Source organism: Drosophila biarmipes, chromosome 2L (genome assembly GCF_025231255.1).
Source record: "Drosophila biarmipes strain raj3 chromosome 2L, RU_DBia_V1.1, whole genome shotgun sequence".
Classification (NCBI taxonomy): domain Eukaryota; kingdom Metazoa; phylum Arthropoda; class Insecta; order Diptera; family Drosophilidae; genus Drosophila; species Drosophila biarmipes.
This window is the reverse complement of record NC_066612.1, coordinates 3,865,495-3,881,335: the sequence shown is the minus strand read 5'-3', so window position 1 is coordinate 3,881,335 and position 15,841 is coordinate 3,865,495. Positions and strand designations below refer to the sequence as shown.

General features: G+C 40.4%; 3 protein-coding genes across 5 annotated transcripts in view; 2 read left to right on the top strand and 1 right to left on the bottom strand.

The window, feature by feature from the left end:
• The first annotated feature begins 2,547 nt into the window (after positions 1-2,547).
• LOC108028976 (Golgi-associated plant pathogenesis-related protein 1) lies at positions 2,548-8,916 on the top strand. Of its 2 annotated transcripts, none has more exons than XM_050885523.1 (4): positions 2,548-2,699; positions 8,114-8,221; positions 8,281-8,507; positions 8,565-8,916. In XM_050885523.1, the coding sequence occupies exons 3-4, from the start codon at positions 8,302-8,304 to the stop codon at positions 8,653-8,655; spliced, it is 297 nt and encodes a 98-aa protein (XP_050741480.1). In that variant the 5' UTR covers positions 2,548-2,699; positions 8,114-8,221; positions 8,281-8,301; the 3' UTR covers positions 8,656-8,916. The 2 variants fall into 2 exon arrangements, with proteins under 2 accessions (XP_050741480.1, XP_016956504.1); XM_017101015.3 differs by lacking the exon at positions 2,548-2,699 and adding an exon at positions 7,771-7,917.
• Positions 8,917-8,935: 19 nt separating this feature from the next.
• LOC108028975 (MKRN2 opposite strand protein) overlaps positions 8,936-15,841 on the bottom strand; it is a 63,903-nt gene continuing 56,997 nt past the window's right edge. For both annotated transcript variants that reach the window (XM_044094356.2, XM_017101014.3), the window contains exons 3-6: positions 11,400-11,621; positions 10,733-11,057; positions 9,951-10,137; positions 8,936-9,453 (exon numbers count right to left, since the gene is read on the bottom strand). In XM_044094356.2, coding sequence (XP_043950291.1) covers positions 9,040-9,453; positions 9,951-10,137; positions 10,733-11,034 — 903 coding nt within the window. In that variant the 5' untranslated portion in view covers positions 11,035-11,057; positions 11,400-11,621 and the 3' untranslated portion in view covers positions 8,936-9,039. The remainder of the gene's footprint in view (positions 9,454-9,950; positions 10,138-10,732; positions 11,058-11,399; positions 11,622-15,841) is intronic.
• LOC108029076 (protein eyes shut) overlaps positions 12,548-15,841 on the top strand; it is a 62,050-nt gene continuing 58,756 nt past the window's right edge. The window contains exon 1 of the mRNA XM_017101157.3: positions 12,548-13,102. The gene's annotated coding sequence lies outside the window, so the exon portion shown is untranslated. The remainder of the gene's footprint in view (positions 13,103-15,841) is intronic.

The following is a 15,841-nucleotide window of genomic DNA, read 5'->3' as shown; positions in this document are numbered from 1 at the left end:
AAATTGAAATAAATAAGATATAAAATGGTGGCACAAACACTCGCGATTGGGGAGCCCACAATTTATGCAACGCAGATATGTACCATATATATATATGGGAAAACATATATATTTACGACTCCCCATTCGATGCGATAAGTGTGTTTATTTGAGCTTGCCCAATGCAATATTTACAATGCAGCGACACCCATCTTGGGGCATCTCCTGCGGCACACGCGGCGTATGTGGAATGTGGAGGACTCCGAGGATATGGCGGCGCCTGTTTGCTGACTCGGCGGCACTGGGCCACGCCCACCGCCTGTATGGTCGCAATTAAAGCAAACAGCCAGGGGAAACTAATCTCGAGCGGCTCGTAAATTCCGAGCGGGCATTCCTGTGGGACACCAGCCGGAGGATGTCAAGGATACCGGGATGCCACCCCCAATCCCCATAAAAACACCATTCTCCTCTCCATCCGGCAATTGTAGCTCTCTACGAAGCCGGCGACGCCGGCGGAATGACTAAGCTGCCTTTCTAATTCCTCCTCGGTTTGTTTACGCTGCCAGCGAATCTGGCAGGATAGTCATCCTCATCCTCTTTCCAATCCTCCTGCTCTGGCAAGGAAGTGGTCCTCGCATGTGGAGCAGCCAGAAGTGCCAGCTGCTGCGCGCATGAGATCGGGATTGAAATGCCGAGCCGAGGCATCATTTGCATATTAATTAAATGTCAAAAGGGTAGCGGCAGCAAACAGTTTGTGCCCGATGCCAATTAAATTGACTAGCGATGAGGTGGGATTGTGGGGTTTGCTCAATCAAGGTCAGCTGAAAGAACGAAAGATGTTTACAAGTGAAAAAGGGAAACCACACACTGCTAAAAAACTATCTGTTATCTATTTAAAAAAAGAATAAGTATCTGAGTAACAAATTCAATATACTGTTAAACATATTTAAATTATAAGAACAGTATTTTAAATAATAACTAATTGAATCAAGTTAGATAATAAATGCAGGTAAATATAAAATAAATACTACTATCGAATTTAATATTTTTTCTGGTGTATAATCACAGTTCTCATAAGTCAATAAAAAGAAACTAAACAAATGTATAATTTTAAAATGAAAGCTTTCATTTTCTCAAAGTATCCCATTGCGTGAAATTCGATTGGCTACCAAAATGCGTAATCCACAAAACCCAGAAATTAACTTTCCAGCCATTATTCTACTTCACCAAAATTGCAGTATTCTTGGCCAGAAATTGGCATCTGTTCATAGCGAAGCCCACTCCCACTTGGCAGATCCTTTGCCATTTTCAGGTCGTCTTCTTGACTTGAAATGAAAATTCCATAACCCGCTTATGACGCACTGCTGAAGAAAGGATGTAGGATGGAAATGGGGATAGAGATGGGGATAGAGCTGGGGATAGAGATGGGGATAGAGATGGGGATAGAGATGGAGGCTAGCAATGGGGGTGAGGATTCCTCCAGACGACGACAAGTGACATTTTGCGTCAATGGCTAAATGGGTTTCACTTTTCCACTGCTGATGCCCAAAAATTCGACTGGCTGAGTCTAATTGGCAGATGCACACGAAACAATCGAGAGTCTGGCAAGGAGGAAAGGTGGATCCGGCAGTTCTACGATTTTCCGGGTTGAAGTGTTGCGGGATTTCCGGTTGTGCATACTTCAAAGTATGTTACTACTTATGACCTGGATAAATATATCGGTCCTCGGTAAGGCACAGATCCCTATGACAATTGACTGCGGAGTTGGCTTGGATTTCATCTTTGATGTCTCATATCTGTTAATGGATATTCTTTGGTTAAACTCCAACTAATCACCGTCCCAGCCGGGGAGCCACGAAAATCCCCGACATGTCAATTAAGTGATGGAAATTCCCTGTCTACCCGGCTTTTCCCCCCTTTTCCCCGCCACTGGCAAGTGTCTTCGTCACCGCCTCCATCTCAAACTCAGTTTCTGGTAATTTGCCAGGCCAAATGCTCGAGTCAAAAGCCAAACTTGGCAACCGCAGAAGCAGCAACTCGAGGAGCAGCTGTCAAAACGTATAGACGATGCGAAGTGGATACATCACCGAGCTCCGGCAACAGTTGAAAAGGTCGAAAGGGTTGGGAAACGTAGTGGATAGAGGCTGGGGGGTTTGGCCAAATCCCCAACTTGCATTTCACATGCTGCGGCTCAAAAGATATGCAAATCTTTGGCGTTGGTGGAAATGTAGGCGAATTCGGCAGCAGGAAATTAGCACCCAAATTACAACAGCAGCGAAGTCAAGTGTGTGGTGCAGATACACATAGCTTAAGTACACATTTTCATTCCTAAGTATCAGGAGCTGGGAATGTGTTAATTTCGGAACAAGCTTCAATTTGGAATGACAAAGAAAATATCTCAATATCTACAAAGTGTATTATTTTTGTAAAAGCTTCGTAAACAAAGTAATACATATATTTATATATATATATTTTTTTATTCGGTCTATTTGTTATTTCTTTATAACTGATAGTCTAGGTTCCTAAGTAAGGCTTGCTTTTTCGTTCCATTAAAAAAATGTATTTCAATTCCCAAAATGCAAATTTTTGTTCAAATTAAATAAATAAAATAATATTAAAATTTAATGCGTATTCTGTAAATTTAAATATATATATTATTATTTTTAAACTTGTCACAAATGCTGGGTTCTCTTCAAGCTTAATAAGTGATCCGCGCAGCAGTAAGTATTTTAATAAATCGCAGTGCAAATGTTGAATGGCTTCAAGTGTGTGCAAGCATTTCCAATTGGTTTTCCCACTTTCCGTCTGTAATTTAGCATTTTCCCGGCAGTCAGCAAATCCAGTTACTCAGCTTGAGCGGCATTTTACGCTTCGGCGGCTTTTCCCGCAGAAATTCCTTGGTATTTCCAGTGCTCACTTAAAACGATTTTTCGTTGGCCAGTCGAGCGCGAATAAGTCAAACGGAGTGACCTTTAGACTGAAGTCGAATAAATCGCCTGATGGCCGAAAGGGCATTTGCCAATTGTGCACTTTCTGCGGCTGCAAATTTTCCATTTATCCATTCGACCCGCAAAAGTATGCTAAACACGTGGCAAACCGTTTTTGTGGAAAATCAAATTATCAGCAAATTTATTTAACGCATAACATCGGGGATGTGCAGGCCACAAAAAATAAATGCGCTTTACACACGCAATTAGCGATATTTCGGCGGCCAAAAAAGACATTGGAAATTAATCGAAATCAATGGCAATTTCCCCGCGGTATTTTCGGTTGATTTTTCTGTGTCACCCATATAGCCGGAAAATTGGCTCCGAAAATGCTAAACCACAGAAGCTTTCAGTTTTGGTAGAAAGTATACACGTATAAAGTGCAGGTTGAGCCACAACATGTGTTTATCAAAGCGCCATTATCAGCTAATGGGAAAACACATTATTTGACCACCTGAAGTTAAACCGAGGCATCAATTTAGCACTACGGCTTTCAATCCCCCAATAATCTGAGTTCTAAGGAGCCAAGCACACACTTAATTTAGCATAAAAGCCAAGTTTAGAAGTTTTCGGGAGCCACATTTTGTTTGGCCAGCCCGAGTTGATGAACTGTAAATGAACTTTGTGTTTGAATTCGATTTAGTTTTATTGCAACATGCTTGAACAGCACTCCATCCAGACATTTTGCCCAGCTCTCGGACGGGCAAGGCTGGCTGTTGCGGCCTCGAAAGTTGTGGCATTGAAGAGCGGCAGCTGCAATTTGTGGCCCATGATAGGGGCAATGTACACAAGATATCCGCAAAAGCAGGGGAATGGGAGTGCAATATTGCTTGGCTTCTATTGAAAGTATTTCAGGCATGTAAGAAACATTTTCTTCAAGGAAATCTAATGAAAATTTGGAACGAAGATGAGATAGATTAGTGTACCTGGTACTAGAGTTCAGGCTCTAGCTTGTGGAGCGCCACACTGCGTATGCGTGATATTCAGCAGTTAAGTCATGAAACACAAACAGCTGTCATTGCCAGCAGTCGTGTGACAATTAAATGACGCACATCACTTGCAGTTATGTGTTTTTATAAATTTCCCACTTAATATGCATGGCAATCCTACAGATTTTCACACAACCGACAAATGAAGACAGATGAGTTGACAATTAATCCAGCGTTCGAGCACGAATCTCTGCTCTACCCACAACTATATATAAAGATTTAAAATACGTATAAAACTTATCAGTCAAATGCAGACGGGGCTTTAGTCGCATCAACTTCACTTTTTATTTACATTTCCATTAAGTCAACAAGAAGGAAAAGAATTGGCCAAAAAACGACGAGGAGGACGAGGAGTGAAACGAAAAGCCCTACTTCAGCAGAAAAAAAACGAGGTGGAAAATTTACTGAAACAAAGTCAACACGAATTTGCAATTTGGTATAAAATTTCCACTGCGACCGCTGCACAAATTGCTAATTCGCTAAAAACTTCAAGTTGACACAAGAAATTTGTGTGAATACATTTTTTATGTGCCTCCTTGGGACGGGCCGTTGAATAAAAAAGGGAAAAAGACCGAGAGAGCAGGATTTAAGTAGAAAGAGATAGGAAGTGCAGAGTCAACTGCTTGGGAAACTCAAGTGTGACTGAATTTTCACTCCCTATTTTCAGCCTCTCAAAGACTTATTGATGGCTATGGTCTATTAGAAGAATATTTATTTAAGAAATTCCTGTATCTATAAGATTAAAATGGATTTAGTTTGATTTGTTTTAGTCTGAAATGCTGGAAATAATATTATTAAAATTACTAATATAAGACTCTCAACTAGATATACCACAGATAAATAGATTTTGTATGAAAAAATCCCCTCAGTTGTCTATTCATGTTGATTTAATACATCAGAATATATGTCTTTCATAACAATGACAAGCCAAAGTGACATGCACCTGAAAAACTAAATAAATATTTAGCCAGGCTGATTGACAAAATGATAAGATATGTGAAGAAATCACATTTGAATTTCTTTTTATCATAATCGCAAGGTAATTACCTTTGCTGATTGCTTATCAGCAAATAAAATAATTTTATTATCAAAGATTAATCATGCGCCATAAAGTTTTGTGACTAATGAATTGTTTAATTGCCGGCACCACCTTCTCCTCCACTTTTTGTGTTTGTGAATGAAATCAGTTGTTATCTCACTTCGTTTACGTTACGCCTTGTTGGTCTTATCGAAATCAAAGCAAATCGTCGACAGTTTGTAAATATTTGCTCGGCACCCTCGACATTGAGTGAGAACTTGACGGGTCTTTGTACTGGAGCTTATCGCGAGTGGTGTTTGCATATTTTATAATCCCCATTTTCGATGCTGCCAGGGGGATTCCCCGAAATTCGAGGCCATCTGCATGCGCAGAAAATGCATTTATCTCGGTCCAATGAAGCATTGGCTGTTATTAATACATCCGATTGATAAATACCCCACTACTAAATTAAAAGTGTCAACGGAGCTTTGTTCCCTACACCCTCACCCAGCTGGATTTTCGACAACAAAGCATTTGACATTAGTCGAGATTTTCAATGCTTTTACCCCATTTTCCCGGATTTTCCCCCATTTCCACGGCGTTGAAAACGTGTCAAATGGAGCAAGAGAAACGGCCAGGGTTCGGTTCGGAAAATAAGAAGTAGATTGGTTGGCTGCAGCCATAGAAAGGCATCTACATCATCGCCATGACGCCGGGTCTAAACTGTTTGCCAGTTGGCCAGCTTGCAGCTCGGCACTTGGTCAAAAACTCGGGTACAAAGTTCGCCAAATTGCAAAATGCCAAGCGAAATGCAGGGGAGAAAGCATAGAAAATGGAAAATAGTTCTAAATGCCGCTCAAGGTCTTTCGCTTCCGATTTCGCACTTATGCTGAGCTGAACGTCTATTTATACATTTTAATTAGATAACAACCATAACCCAGACGAACTGAGCCCTAGCCTGGCGCCAGTTTATAAAATCGATTTTGCAGGGGCTTGACTCATGTGAATTTTTGTTTTATATCACAAGGTGAGAACAGTCACACCCACTGATCATAGATACAATAACCTGACGGTGAGTTTCCTTTCGCTGATTTGGAAATTACTTTTTTGACTCATGGGAATTGAGGCGCAAAAAAGTACAAGCTGTGTTACCACCCAGTCACACCCACTGCGATCTTGGGCAAAATGCCTTGAGAGTAATGTTTGCCCTAGTTTTATGGCCAATGTGACTCATCTTGGATATGGCCCTCAATCGGAGCCATTATCTCTCGGGGTCTGTCAACAAAGCAGTCCAGGAACGTGTCGGATTACATCAAGTAAAATGTTTGCATTAACGTTTCCGATGCTCGATGCCACTCGAACTAATGAATTTTTTGATATGTAATAAATGCACATTGGAAAAATGTTTAATACTAGAAATTAATTGTGTTTTTCTGTGAAACGCAACACTGCGTATACGTGATATTCCGCAGTTAAGTTTTTAAAGACAGTCTCAAATATACTGATATACTGATATACCTCTGAGATATACTGATATATCTCTTCTTTTTATTCTCAAATGTTTTTAATTTTTTTAATGTTTTTTATTAAAAGAAAATATAGGTTTGTTATTACCCAAGTATAAGGACATCTCCCTTATTTCCTGTGAACAAGTTTCAATCCTTTAACCCGTTCACTATCATTTGGAAAAGTTGAGTCAATGGCGGTGTCAAGTCAGCCCGTGTCATTTCCTCCTGGAGCCGCCTCAACTGTTGAATTCAATAACGACACCCGATCCAGCTCCCCGGCGAGTAAACAACGGCATTAGGAAGTGGGCGGCAGGTGGCAGTTATACCTGTAGCAAAACTTTGGCCGAGGAGATGGGAATGGGATTGGGGATGGGGATGGGCAAAACTTATTTGCTTCGAAATTACGTGTCGCCAAAGTTGGCCGAGGCGACATTATACAATTTATATGCACGTATTGCGCTCTATCCAAGATGAAATGTCGACTCTGAGGCTGAGGCTGAGGCTGAGGCAGAGGCAAAGGCCAACGCCGTGGCTGCTCATCAACGTCATCAACGAGAATGTAATTACATTTTCCCGATTCATGACAGTTTTGCATAACCAAGGGGTCCCCTTCGTGCCCTCCTCCTCGTTTCCGCTTCCTGTCACTTCCTCCTGTCTGGGATATTGCGTTCATTAATGAGGCAGGCGCGAGTGGCAGCCACAAAAGCCGAGCCGGGGATGTGGAATCTGGATGGGGCAGAAATCTCGGGGATCCTGAATGGGTTTGCAATAAGCCGGTAAGAAAACTTCATTTAAAATCTATTTAAAATATCACATTATAAAGGGTAACCATAATGGATAGGCGGGGTTCATAAAATCCAGCGTTGATGGTGTTCTGGTGGGGAAATATGTAAATGATATTATCTGCAGGAAAGACTTGTGGTCCATTTTTAACCATAATATTTTGCAGTTGAAGTCCTGTATTTTTAGGGCAATCGTTTCCATTTTCGTATCGTTTTTGGATTACCTTATCGCAATTTTCACAAGAAACATGAGTGACCAATAAAAAATGTTTCTCTTCTACGGATGCTGCTGCCTTAAACTACCTTCTAGTACTTACAACTCTATACGCCATAATTAGACCACTTGAAAAGTGTTTCAAACTACTTTTGCTGGCACGTCATTCCTCAAGATTAGTCAGCCTTTGTCGGAACCCCACAATTGGAATTATACGAAGTCAGTTGTTGGGGCGGAAAATGAACTGATAAGAAAATCTGGGCAGGTCGCATAAAAGCCTCCGCTGAGCCCCACACGACTTCAGTTGCCACCGACAAGTGCCAGCGCCACTGCTCAGATATTTAAATTTAAATAAACAAAAATATAAGGCATTATTTACAATGTATTCCATACAAGTGCGAAAGAGTGAATATAAAAATGGAGAGATGAGCGCGCAACAAGTAAGCTGAGGAAGTTATCAGAAATGAGCTTAAATAATCTATATGTCTTCGAAAAATATCATCATTACCTATCAATAACTGAAAATTGTGTATTTTCTTATTGGTTATGCTTGAGCTCATTAAAATATGTGCATTAAAAAAAACAAACAACTTTATAATTTAAAGATAAATATAAAGATATTTTTGTAAATTTCAGTTTGAGCAAGAAGTTCTTAATGCCCATAACTCTTATCGGGCCAAGCATGGTGCTTCACCCCTGAAATTAAGCCCCAAACTGAATCAGTTGGCCTCCGAATGGGCCAAGGTGAGTGGTTTTAAAATTTAGAAAATACAAGTAATATGGAAGATATTGCTTTCCTTCAGTATTTGCTGTCGAGAAATTGCATGGAGCATCGGCCGAACAGTGGGTTTGGGGAGAACATCTACATGGCCTCCGGGGGAAATCTTGAAGGATCAGATGCCGTCCGATCCTGGTACGAAGAGATCCGCCATTTCAACTGGAATAATCCCTCCTTTCAAGGCAACACGGGCCATTTCACTCAGGTGGTTTGGAAGAGTTCCACTGAGTTGGGCGTCGGTTTTGCCAGAAGGTATGATCTTTTTAATTAATAAACTTCTTTATTCTTATTTAAATATCTTTCAAACAGGGGCAATACCATCTACATAGTGTGCAATTATAATCCCCCTGGAAATTACAACAACTTGTACAAGGAAAACGTAGATCCACCAAGGCGATAAATATGTTATGATTCTATAGTGACGCTAATCTAAGTATTTTGTATCAGAATCTGTAAATTATTATAGGTTGCTATCAACATTCCACAAAAAATTCCTTTAGGTATTACGAACACAAGCTTTACAAAATCACTTTTCTAATATATACATTCCAAAGAAACTTACGAATTTTTTAAAACAAAATATGTATCGCCACAAAATAAAATTCTAATTTTTTATGTAGTATTTTTATGACCAACAGAAATATTATCGAATGTACATAAACCATGTAAAACCAAATGAATAACTAAATACATAAATAAAATAAGTTTTATTTAAGATCAATTCTTTAAAATTGTACTAAAAACGTTTAATTGTACGTAATGATAATTAGGATGTACAATTTAGTTACTCTTCAATGGTGCACAGAGTGGGCCTTGGGCGGTTGGCGATTCCGGCAATACTGCTGCTTGAGTATCCTTTCTTTGAGACCTGTTTGCTGCTGCTGCCAACACCGTCGCATCCATCCGAGGAATAGGAACTTGCAGGAGTTGAGGATGCTGCTGGCTTACTGCGATTTTTGGGCTGCTGTCGATGGACGTAGATGCCACTCCGCCGGATTTTGCGATACAGCGATATGTACTTGCCCGCCGTCGTCGTCCTGGGCACAATACACTGCTCACAGAAGGCGGTCTTACTGCGGGCGGCCTCGCTGAGGTGGGTGTGGCCCAGGGCCTGCAGGAAGGCCAGGACAAAGGCGTAGCAGTTGTGGGTCTCCTCCGCATAACTGGCAATGGACCACCGCACCGACTGGGCGCAGATCTATTAATGCAAATGAAAGCTTAGGGATTTGCATTTAAGTTGGGGAGGGTGGATCGATTTGCTGGGCTCAAATATTAAATGAAAAAGACGGTAATATAAAACAAAGGGGTTTTGCAAACATATATAAAGCTGTCCGATAGTATGCTGCAGAGATAAAGGTTGTTCTGTGCTTTCAAAATATATTACTGCATACTTTCAGACACCTCTTTTGGCAACCCTTAATTCTCCAACAAATTTTTCGTTTGCGGGGTTATTAGAACCTCTTATTAAGTAATGAACTTTATTTTTAAGGGTGTTATAAGGTATAAAGAAATTTGATTTTTGGACTCAAAACATATTACTGCATACTTTAAGACATTCCTTTTTTTCCCATTCCCTCTTACTCAATATATATTATATCATACTTTTAGATACTTTTATTAAACTGTATTGAGTTCTGCTTTAAACAAAAAATCGAGCCACCCTGAGCTTGCAATGATTCCGGATTCTGCACTCACCTGCTCCAGGACTTCGTCCCAAAAGTCGTGCCACGGCTCCGGCACATCGCCCACCATCAGCGACTGCCGCCACTCCGGCGGATTATCGTCCCGCCGATGGCGGCGCAGGCCAAAGCGATCGAACTCCACGATGTCGCCGCCGGATGTGGTCACTGCGATATGCAAATCGGTGGCGTTGCTGTAATCGCTGCGGAAACACAACGCATCAAAAATATATTCCAGCCATAAAAGATACTCCGCCTAGCGAAGCCCAAAAAACAATAAATATGTACGTCCGGGAAAATTTGCACAAAACTTGTTTGCACTGAATATTAGAGATGATTCTGCGCTGCGGAATAAATGGAGGGAAGCCGCTTGGAATAGTCTGCCTCCATTTCTGGGCTTCGCTTTAGGCAGCTTGCATTTTTTAAATTGAACAAAAAATGAATGCCTTTAATTTAGGAGCTACAAATGTTAAAGGTTTTTTAATAAAAGGAGTGAAAAATAATTGAAATAAGCCAATAAATTTTTAAAATTATTTTAGCCATAATTAAAATTCAATTAAGATCAAATTTAAACTTCATTCGCTCTGAATATTTATTTAAATTCAGAGTTCTAGAAAAAATATGATATACTGTAAGATAATAGCCAAGCATTTTTAAGGAAGGCCAAACCTCCCGTATGCAACGCAGTCCAAAACTAATAAAAACATTTATTTGATTTGTTCGTGGATTTGAATGCCGCCAGCTGCAGCAAATTTGCTTTTGGAATGGTCGGTCCATTCCATTTCGGACGGAACTCACTTGAGGAAGTCGCCGGTGGAGGGGCGCAGGACAATGGCGCATGGATACTGTGTGGCCCGCACAAAGGGATATGGCAGGCGGAAGGGCAGGAGCAGGAGGCGTGGCCCGCCCCTGTCTAGTTCCGCATTTGGATCCGCATTCGCACTCGTATCCGCATCCCCATCCGCATCCGCGTCCAGTGGGGCATTGCAATGGGGACAAGTGTGCGGCAAAGTGAAGCAGAAAACTTTCACGTTGCAATGATGAAAACAGAGGATGCCCGGATCCGAGGTAATTGTGGTTGCACTTGTCGTAGCCAACATGGCCCGTGTGTGAGTGTGGTTGCCTGTGAAGTGAAAAAGAGATATTAAAAAATTTCTTATTTCAGTTTTGTTACGAAAGCCTGCAAAATAAATTTAAATTTACATTTATTTATAATCTGGCAACCAAAAAACCAATTTTGAAAATTAAAAACGAAATTATGTTTATTTAAAAAAAAAAGAAAACAAAAAATAGCATAAAAATATCGAGTGCTAGTAATTTTAAGTAACTGGCCATTTTGTTTCAAAAAATATTACAATTTATATATTTATATTTTTTTGTATTTGATTTTCAATATTAAAGATTTTTTTCTAAAATTCAGGGAAATATTTTTTTTAATTTAAGCATGTATTATTTCAAATTATACCTTTATTCGAACTCTTTCTCTGAGTGTTAGCTCCTGCTTCTGGGTCCTGTGTTCTGGTTCCTGGGTCCTGGGTCCTGGCTTCTGTGCCTCCCCTTCTTTTTGCCCCTGGCTGGGGATCCCTCGTCTTGTGCCCGTATTATAATTGATACACTTTGTCTATTCTGCCACCGTCCCCGCCCCGTGGCCTTCTGTCTCTTTGGTGCCTGTGGTTTTTGGCCAGGCCTGAAACGAGACGTAACGAAAAATTCTTGTAAATAAGCCGAAACCAGACGAAGTTGCGACCAAAAGCGGTTTGCCCGGCACATTCAGGCGGTGAGCAGTTTCTGTGGTCAGCAGAAGGTAAAGGGTGAAGGGTCGTGGCAAAGTACTAACAGGGAGTTGAAGCAAAAAAGGGGCAGCCCTTGCCATATTTGTCATCATAATAGGCTGCTCTTGGTTAAAATTTATTTGAAAGGCTTTTAATGTTATAAAACAGTCAAAAGTGAGGTGAGTGGTAGAATATATCCAAATAAATAGTGACTAATGACAAAGCAAGTAACTTATGTTACATTTTTGTATAATCAAAATATAAATAAATATAAAAACAAAAGAACAAAACACATAAATAAGTTTTTAGTCTGTTCTTATTTTAGTTTACTTTTAGTAAAATATTTAACCACATTCGTTAACCAAAAAACTACAACCCAAGTAACCTGCTTAGTGCCACCCCCCAGCGATGAAAATCATTACCAACCCTTGTTAGCGTGTCTGGCAAATCTTTACTTCCCCCAAACCCTAAAAGCCGCACCCTCTAACCGTAGTAAAGGTCCTCAATCAATTAAAGCCATTTCGAGGAGAAGCCACCCTAAAAAAGCAGTCATATGTTGGCCAACGAAGAAAGCCGGCTTAAAAGAAAGCGGGCCAACACACAAAAACGTAAACAAACCGGCAAATGCGAACCCACCACCTGACCGAAAGGGAAAAATCGGGAAAACTGAACGCCACCAAATTGCCCAAAACAACAAAGAGAGAGCGGAAAAGCTGGCGAAAGAGAGCCAGGGAAATTCTATCACCGTAGGTGGTGTAGGAAAATGCATAATTCACGAACGGAATTTCCCGGCTCGGCGCTGCGGACTCGGCTTTTCGGGAACGATGGCTCGAAGGAAGCTCGAGGCGAACCAGTTGACGGCGAGCCGTGCGAGCAGACGGTCGTGTTTCAGTCGCAGTCTCCCAGGGAAAAGCTCCCGACTTTCCCCCCATATAAGAAAAATCCATCATTACCAGCGACACAAGTGCAACGTTGTGAACCAAACAAAAAGAAAATAAACAGAGAAAAACTGTGTGAGCGATTTCAGGCGAAAAACGCAGGCATTATCCTTGCAGGAAAAAACAAAACCCAACACAAAAAATCAAATAACGAACGGATTTTGCTTGTTTACAACTCTTGCGGTCAGGACTTTTACGGATTTCCAGGGGGGTGTTAGTCGTGTTAGTTTGTGTGGTTTTTCCGCCCCGTGCCCCGTGTGTTTTGTGTGTTGTGCTGCTGTAAAGTGGAAGATGCCATGGCAACACATTGCTAATCGATGACGTGACCAAAAACAACAAAGTACAACCAAAGGAGCACACAACAAAAACAGCAAAAAATCCCCAAAAGGGAGCCGAGCGGAGCCAACCCCCTCGTCACACTTGGGATAACACAAGGATAATGACCATAAACTGACTTGGTATGTGGCAATCAGCATTTTGACAGCCGAGCCCGAAAATTTGGCTAACTGATAAGTTAGCGAAATTCATTTTTGATAGCCCCCGAATTTAAGACCCTCAAATGTTTGTTGGCAACCTCTTTTCTTTTGCGGCCGAAAGCGGCTCATTTCAAGATTCGAAAAAAGATATGCCGGCACGGAAAGTTGACATTCCGCAAACAAGCTAGGATATGCCAGAAGGATATAATTTATTTCAACTTTTCACTTTTCGGCACTCTTAACCCAATTAGTGGGCGTGGCTCTTGTAGGAAAAATTAAAGTGTTTACTTGGCAAACTTGCCAAAAAATTGAGAGAGAACTATTTATGAAAAGTTTCTGTGACAGATTAAGTGGATACTTTACTGAAATGGGTCGCTGGGGATTAAAAAGTCCAGATATTTGCTGAATTTTAGTTAAGAAATTATACAAAGATAAGGCTGGTAATCAGGGCTACTATCTTTAAATATTCAGTCACATTTTCTTTCAAGTATAAATATTAAAAGCAAGAAAACTTAAGCCTGACCTTTGTAAAACTTTACTTTCCTGACAAGTTTCAGCCTCTTTACGGTTGGACGTTAGCAAAACTATAGCATAAGTGATATGAAAGTTTACTTTGGAAAATATTAATTAAGATACATCCAACAGAATTTCATTTTATTAAAGGTAATCTGCAGAGCAAGTGTGATTACCAGCAGTAAATGCAATGACAACAATTTAATATTTTATGAAAGTGATATTCCAACAAATTATGTTTGCTTTACTGACGAGCAAAAAGTTAAATTGGTTTTCTCTGGGTCATGAATAAGCGACGTAAGCAGGCTAAAATAAATTGTGGAATTCGCTTAAAGCCTCGAAGTCGAGGATAACAAGCAGGATAACAAATGCAATAAAGGATACGACAACAGGCCTTGGGAGACTTGCAAAGAAAGTAACCAGAGGTGGATGGCAAAAATGGGCCATAACAGCAACAATTTCGGTGAAATCCAAACAAACTTTATCTCTATGTTGTTTGCCAACTTGAATTAAACACGCCCCCGAACACACATGGAAAAAAAATTGTCCGGGAAAATCTCAAAGAGTTGCGAGAAATGAAATTACAACTTGCATCCTCTTTCAGACGTTTTTTTATTTTTTGGCAGGGCACTTGGCCAAAACCTACTAAAGGAATTGTTTGGCCAAAGAAAACATAGAAAGAGAAGCAGCAAAAAATGTCTGAAATCAAGTTGAGCTTACGCATTTTTACTGCATCTAAAAAACCAAACCGAAAAGAAGTGCGGGACGCAAGAGTAAGGAATACGGTATTTACATGGCATACAAAAATTCTGGACAGAATCTTCCCTTTTTTAATCCAGTCTTTTTCACCAGGGAGGTAAAAAAAGGGAAAATTATAAACATTGTCCTGGCATAAAGCGAATTTTATGGTTTCTAAAACTAATTAGTATTTTTTTAATCTGGTATTTTTTAAGTGTTCAGTCCAAAAACATTTTTGGTGTTTACTTTTGGTACTTTTTTTCCATTTTACTCATAATTTATTAAAAACTGAGCAACCCTTTTATATTTTAAATGCCCCTTTGAAAGTGTGCCCAACAAGCAAGTAAATAATTAAGTGTGAGGCAGAAAGGAGCTGCCAGGACCTGCCAGTAAGTAAATTTAACGGCAGCAACTGACTATAAAAATTGCTCAAAATTTTATTGTCCTGTGCTTTTCCCCTTTCTTGGCCCTTTACGTCTTTTTTCCGGGACTCTTTTGTTTTGCTTGGTCCGCAGCTGGTGACGCAGGATATAAATTACATTGGGAACAATAAGAAACAATAAGAAACAACAGCAGCAGCTACAACAAGTGTTCAGTGAATTAATAACAAAACGGCGACAATAACGACAAAGTTGAAAATCCTGAAGGGCTGTCCAAATGAAATAAGCCGAGTTGACAACTTGGGAGGAGGCTTCGGCCTCCTCTGCCCCAAAAGAGGAACTCAAAATTCCCCGCAATGCGTGAATTAATTCAGGAGACACGAGACTCACACACGCGATGCCAGTTTTGTGGGGCGAAAAACAGGTGCGTGCGGGAGATTATTTAGGAGGGAGCTTCGATAAGTCTTAAGTTTTTTCGTTTGAACGAATTATTACAACTCAGGAAATAATGCAATAAATTATTGTTTTCTCTAGAGGAAAAGTTTAAAAAAGAAAAACACTAGAAATGTGATATCTGGACACTAGTTTTGTTAAACAAATTGTTTTTATTCGAAGGAGATGCATTCAATCTAAGATACTTAAAATATGGTTTCAGAAAAATAAAACAAAATAATTTTCTGTCAAAGTAGCTCGTTGTAAAGATTACACTAATAAAGAAATATCTTTAGAATACTTCTTAATTTAGAAAAAATGTTGAAAGTTTTCGAAAGATAGAGCCCCTTTTTGGAGGCGCCTCTGGCTGAAGGTGGGCTTCTCTGGTGCCGCATGCTGTTGTTACCTCACCGCCGTGTTCCCCGCCCCCACTTCCCCCGCTTTTCCTGCTACTTCGGGAGGATTTCCCCCTTTTCAGCCCCTCGACAGCTTCATAAAGCCAAGTGTTTGCGCTTTGAAGTTTCCGCTTCCGCAGTGAACAACGAATCGTTGTTGTTGCCGGTTGTTGTAGCTGGTTGTTGCTACTGGATGTTGTTGCTATTGCGGCAGAGCATAAAACACACTTATTTTGAAGTTGGTGGCACATCCGAAAAACACC

Excerpts from the sequence above, each read along its gene's own strand:
- LOC108028976 (XM_017101015.3), top strand. The coding sequence starts at position 7,858 with ATGTATTCCATACAAGTGCGAAAGAGTGAATATAAAAATGGAGAGATG. Across the intron at positions 7,918-8,113 it reads GAGAGATGAGCGCGCAACAA|TTTGAGCAAGAAGTTCTTAA; the intron begins GTAAGCTGAGGA and ends TGTAAATTTCAG. Across the intron at positions 8,508-8,564 it reads GGCGTCGGTTTTGCCAGAAG|GGGCAATACCATCTACATAG; the intron begins GTATGATCTTTT and ends TCTTTCAAACAG.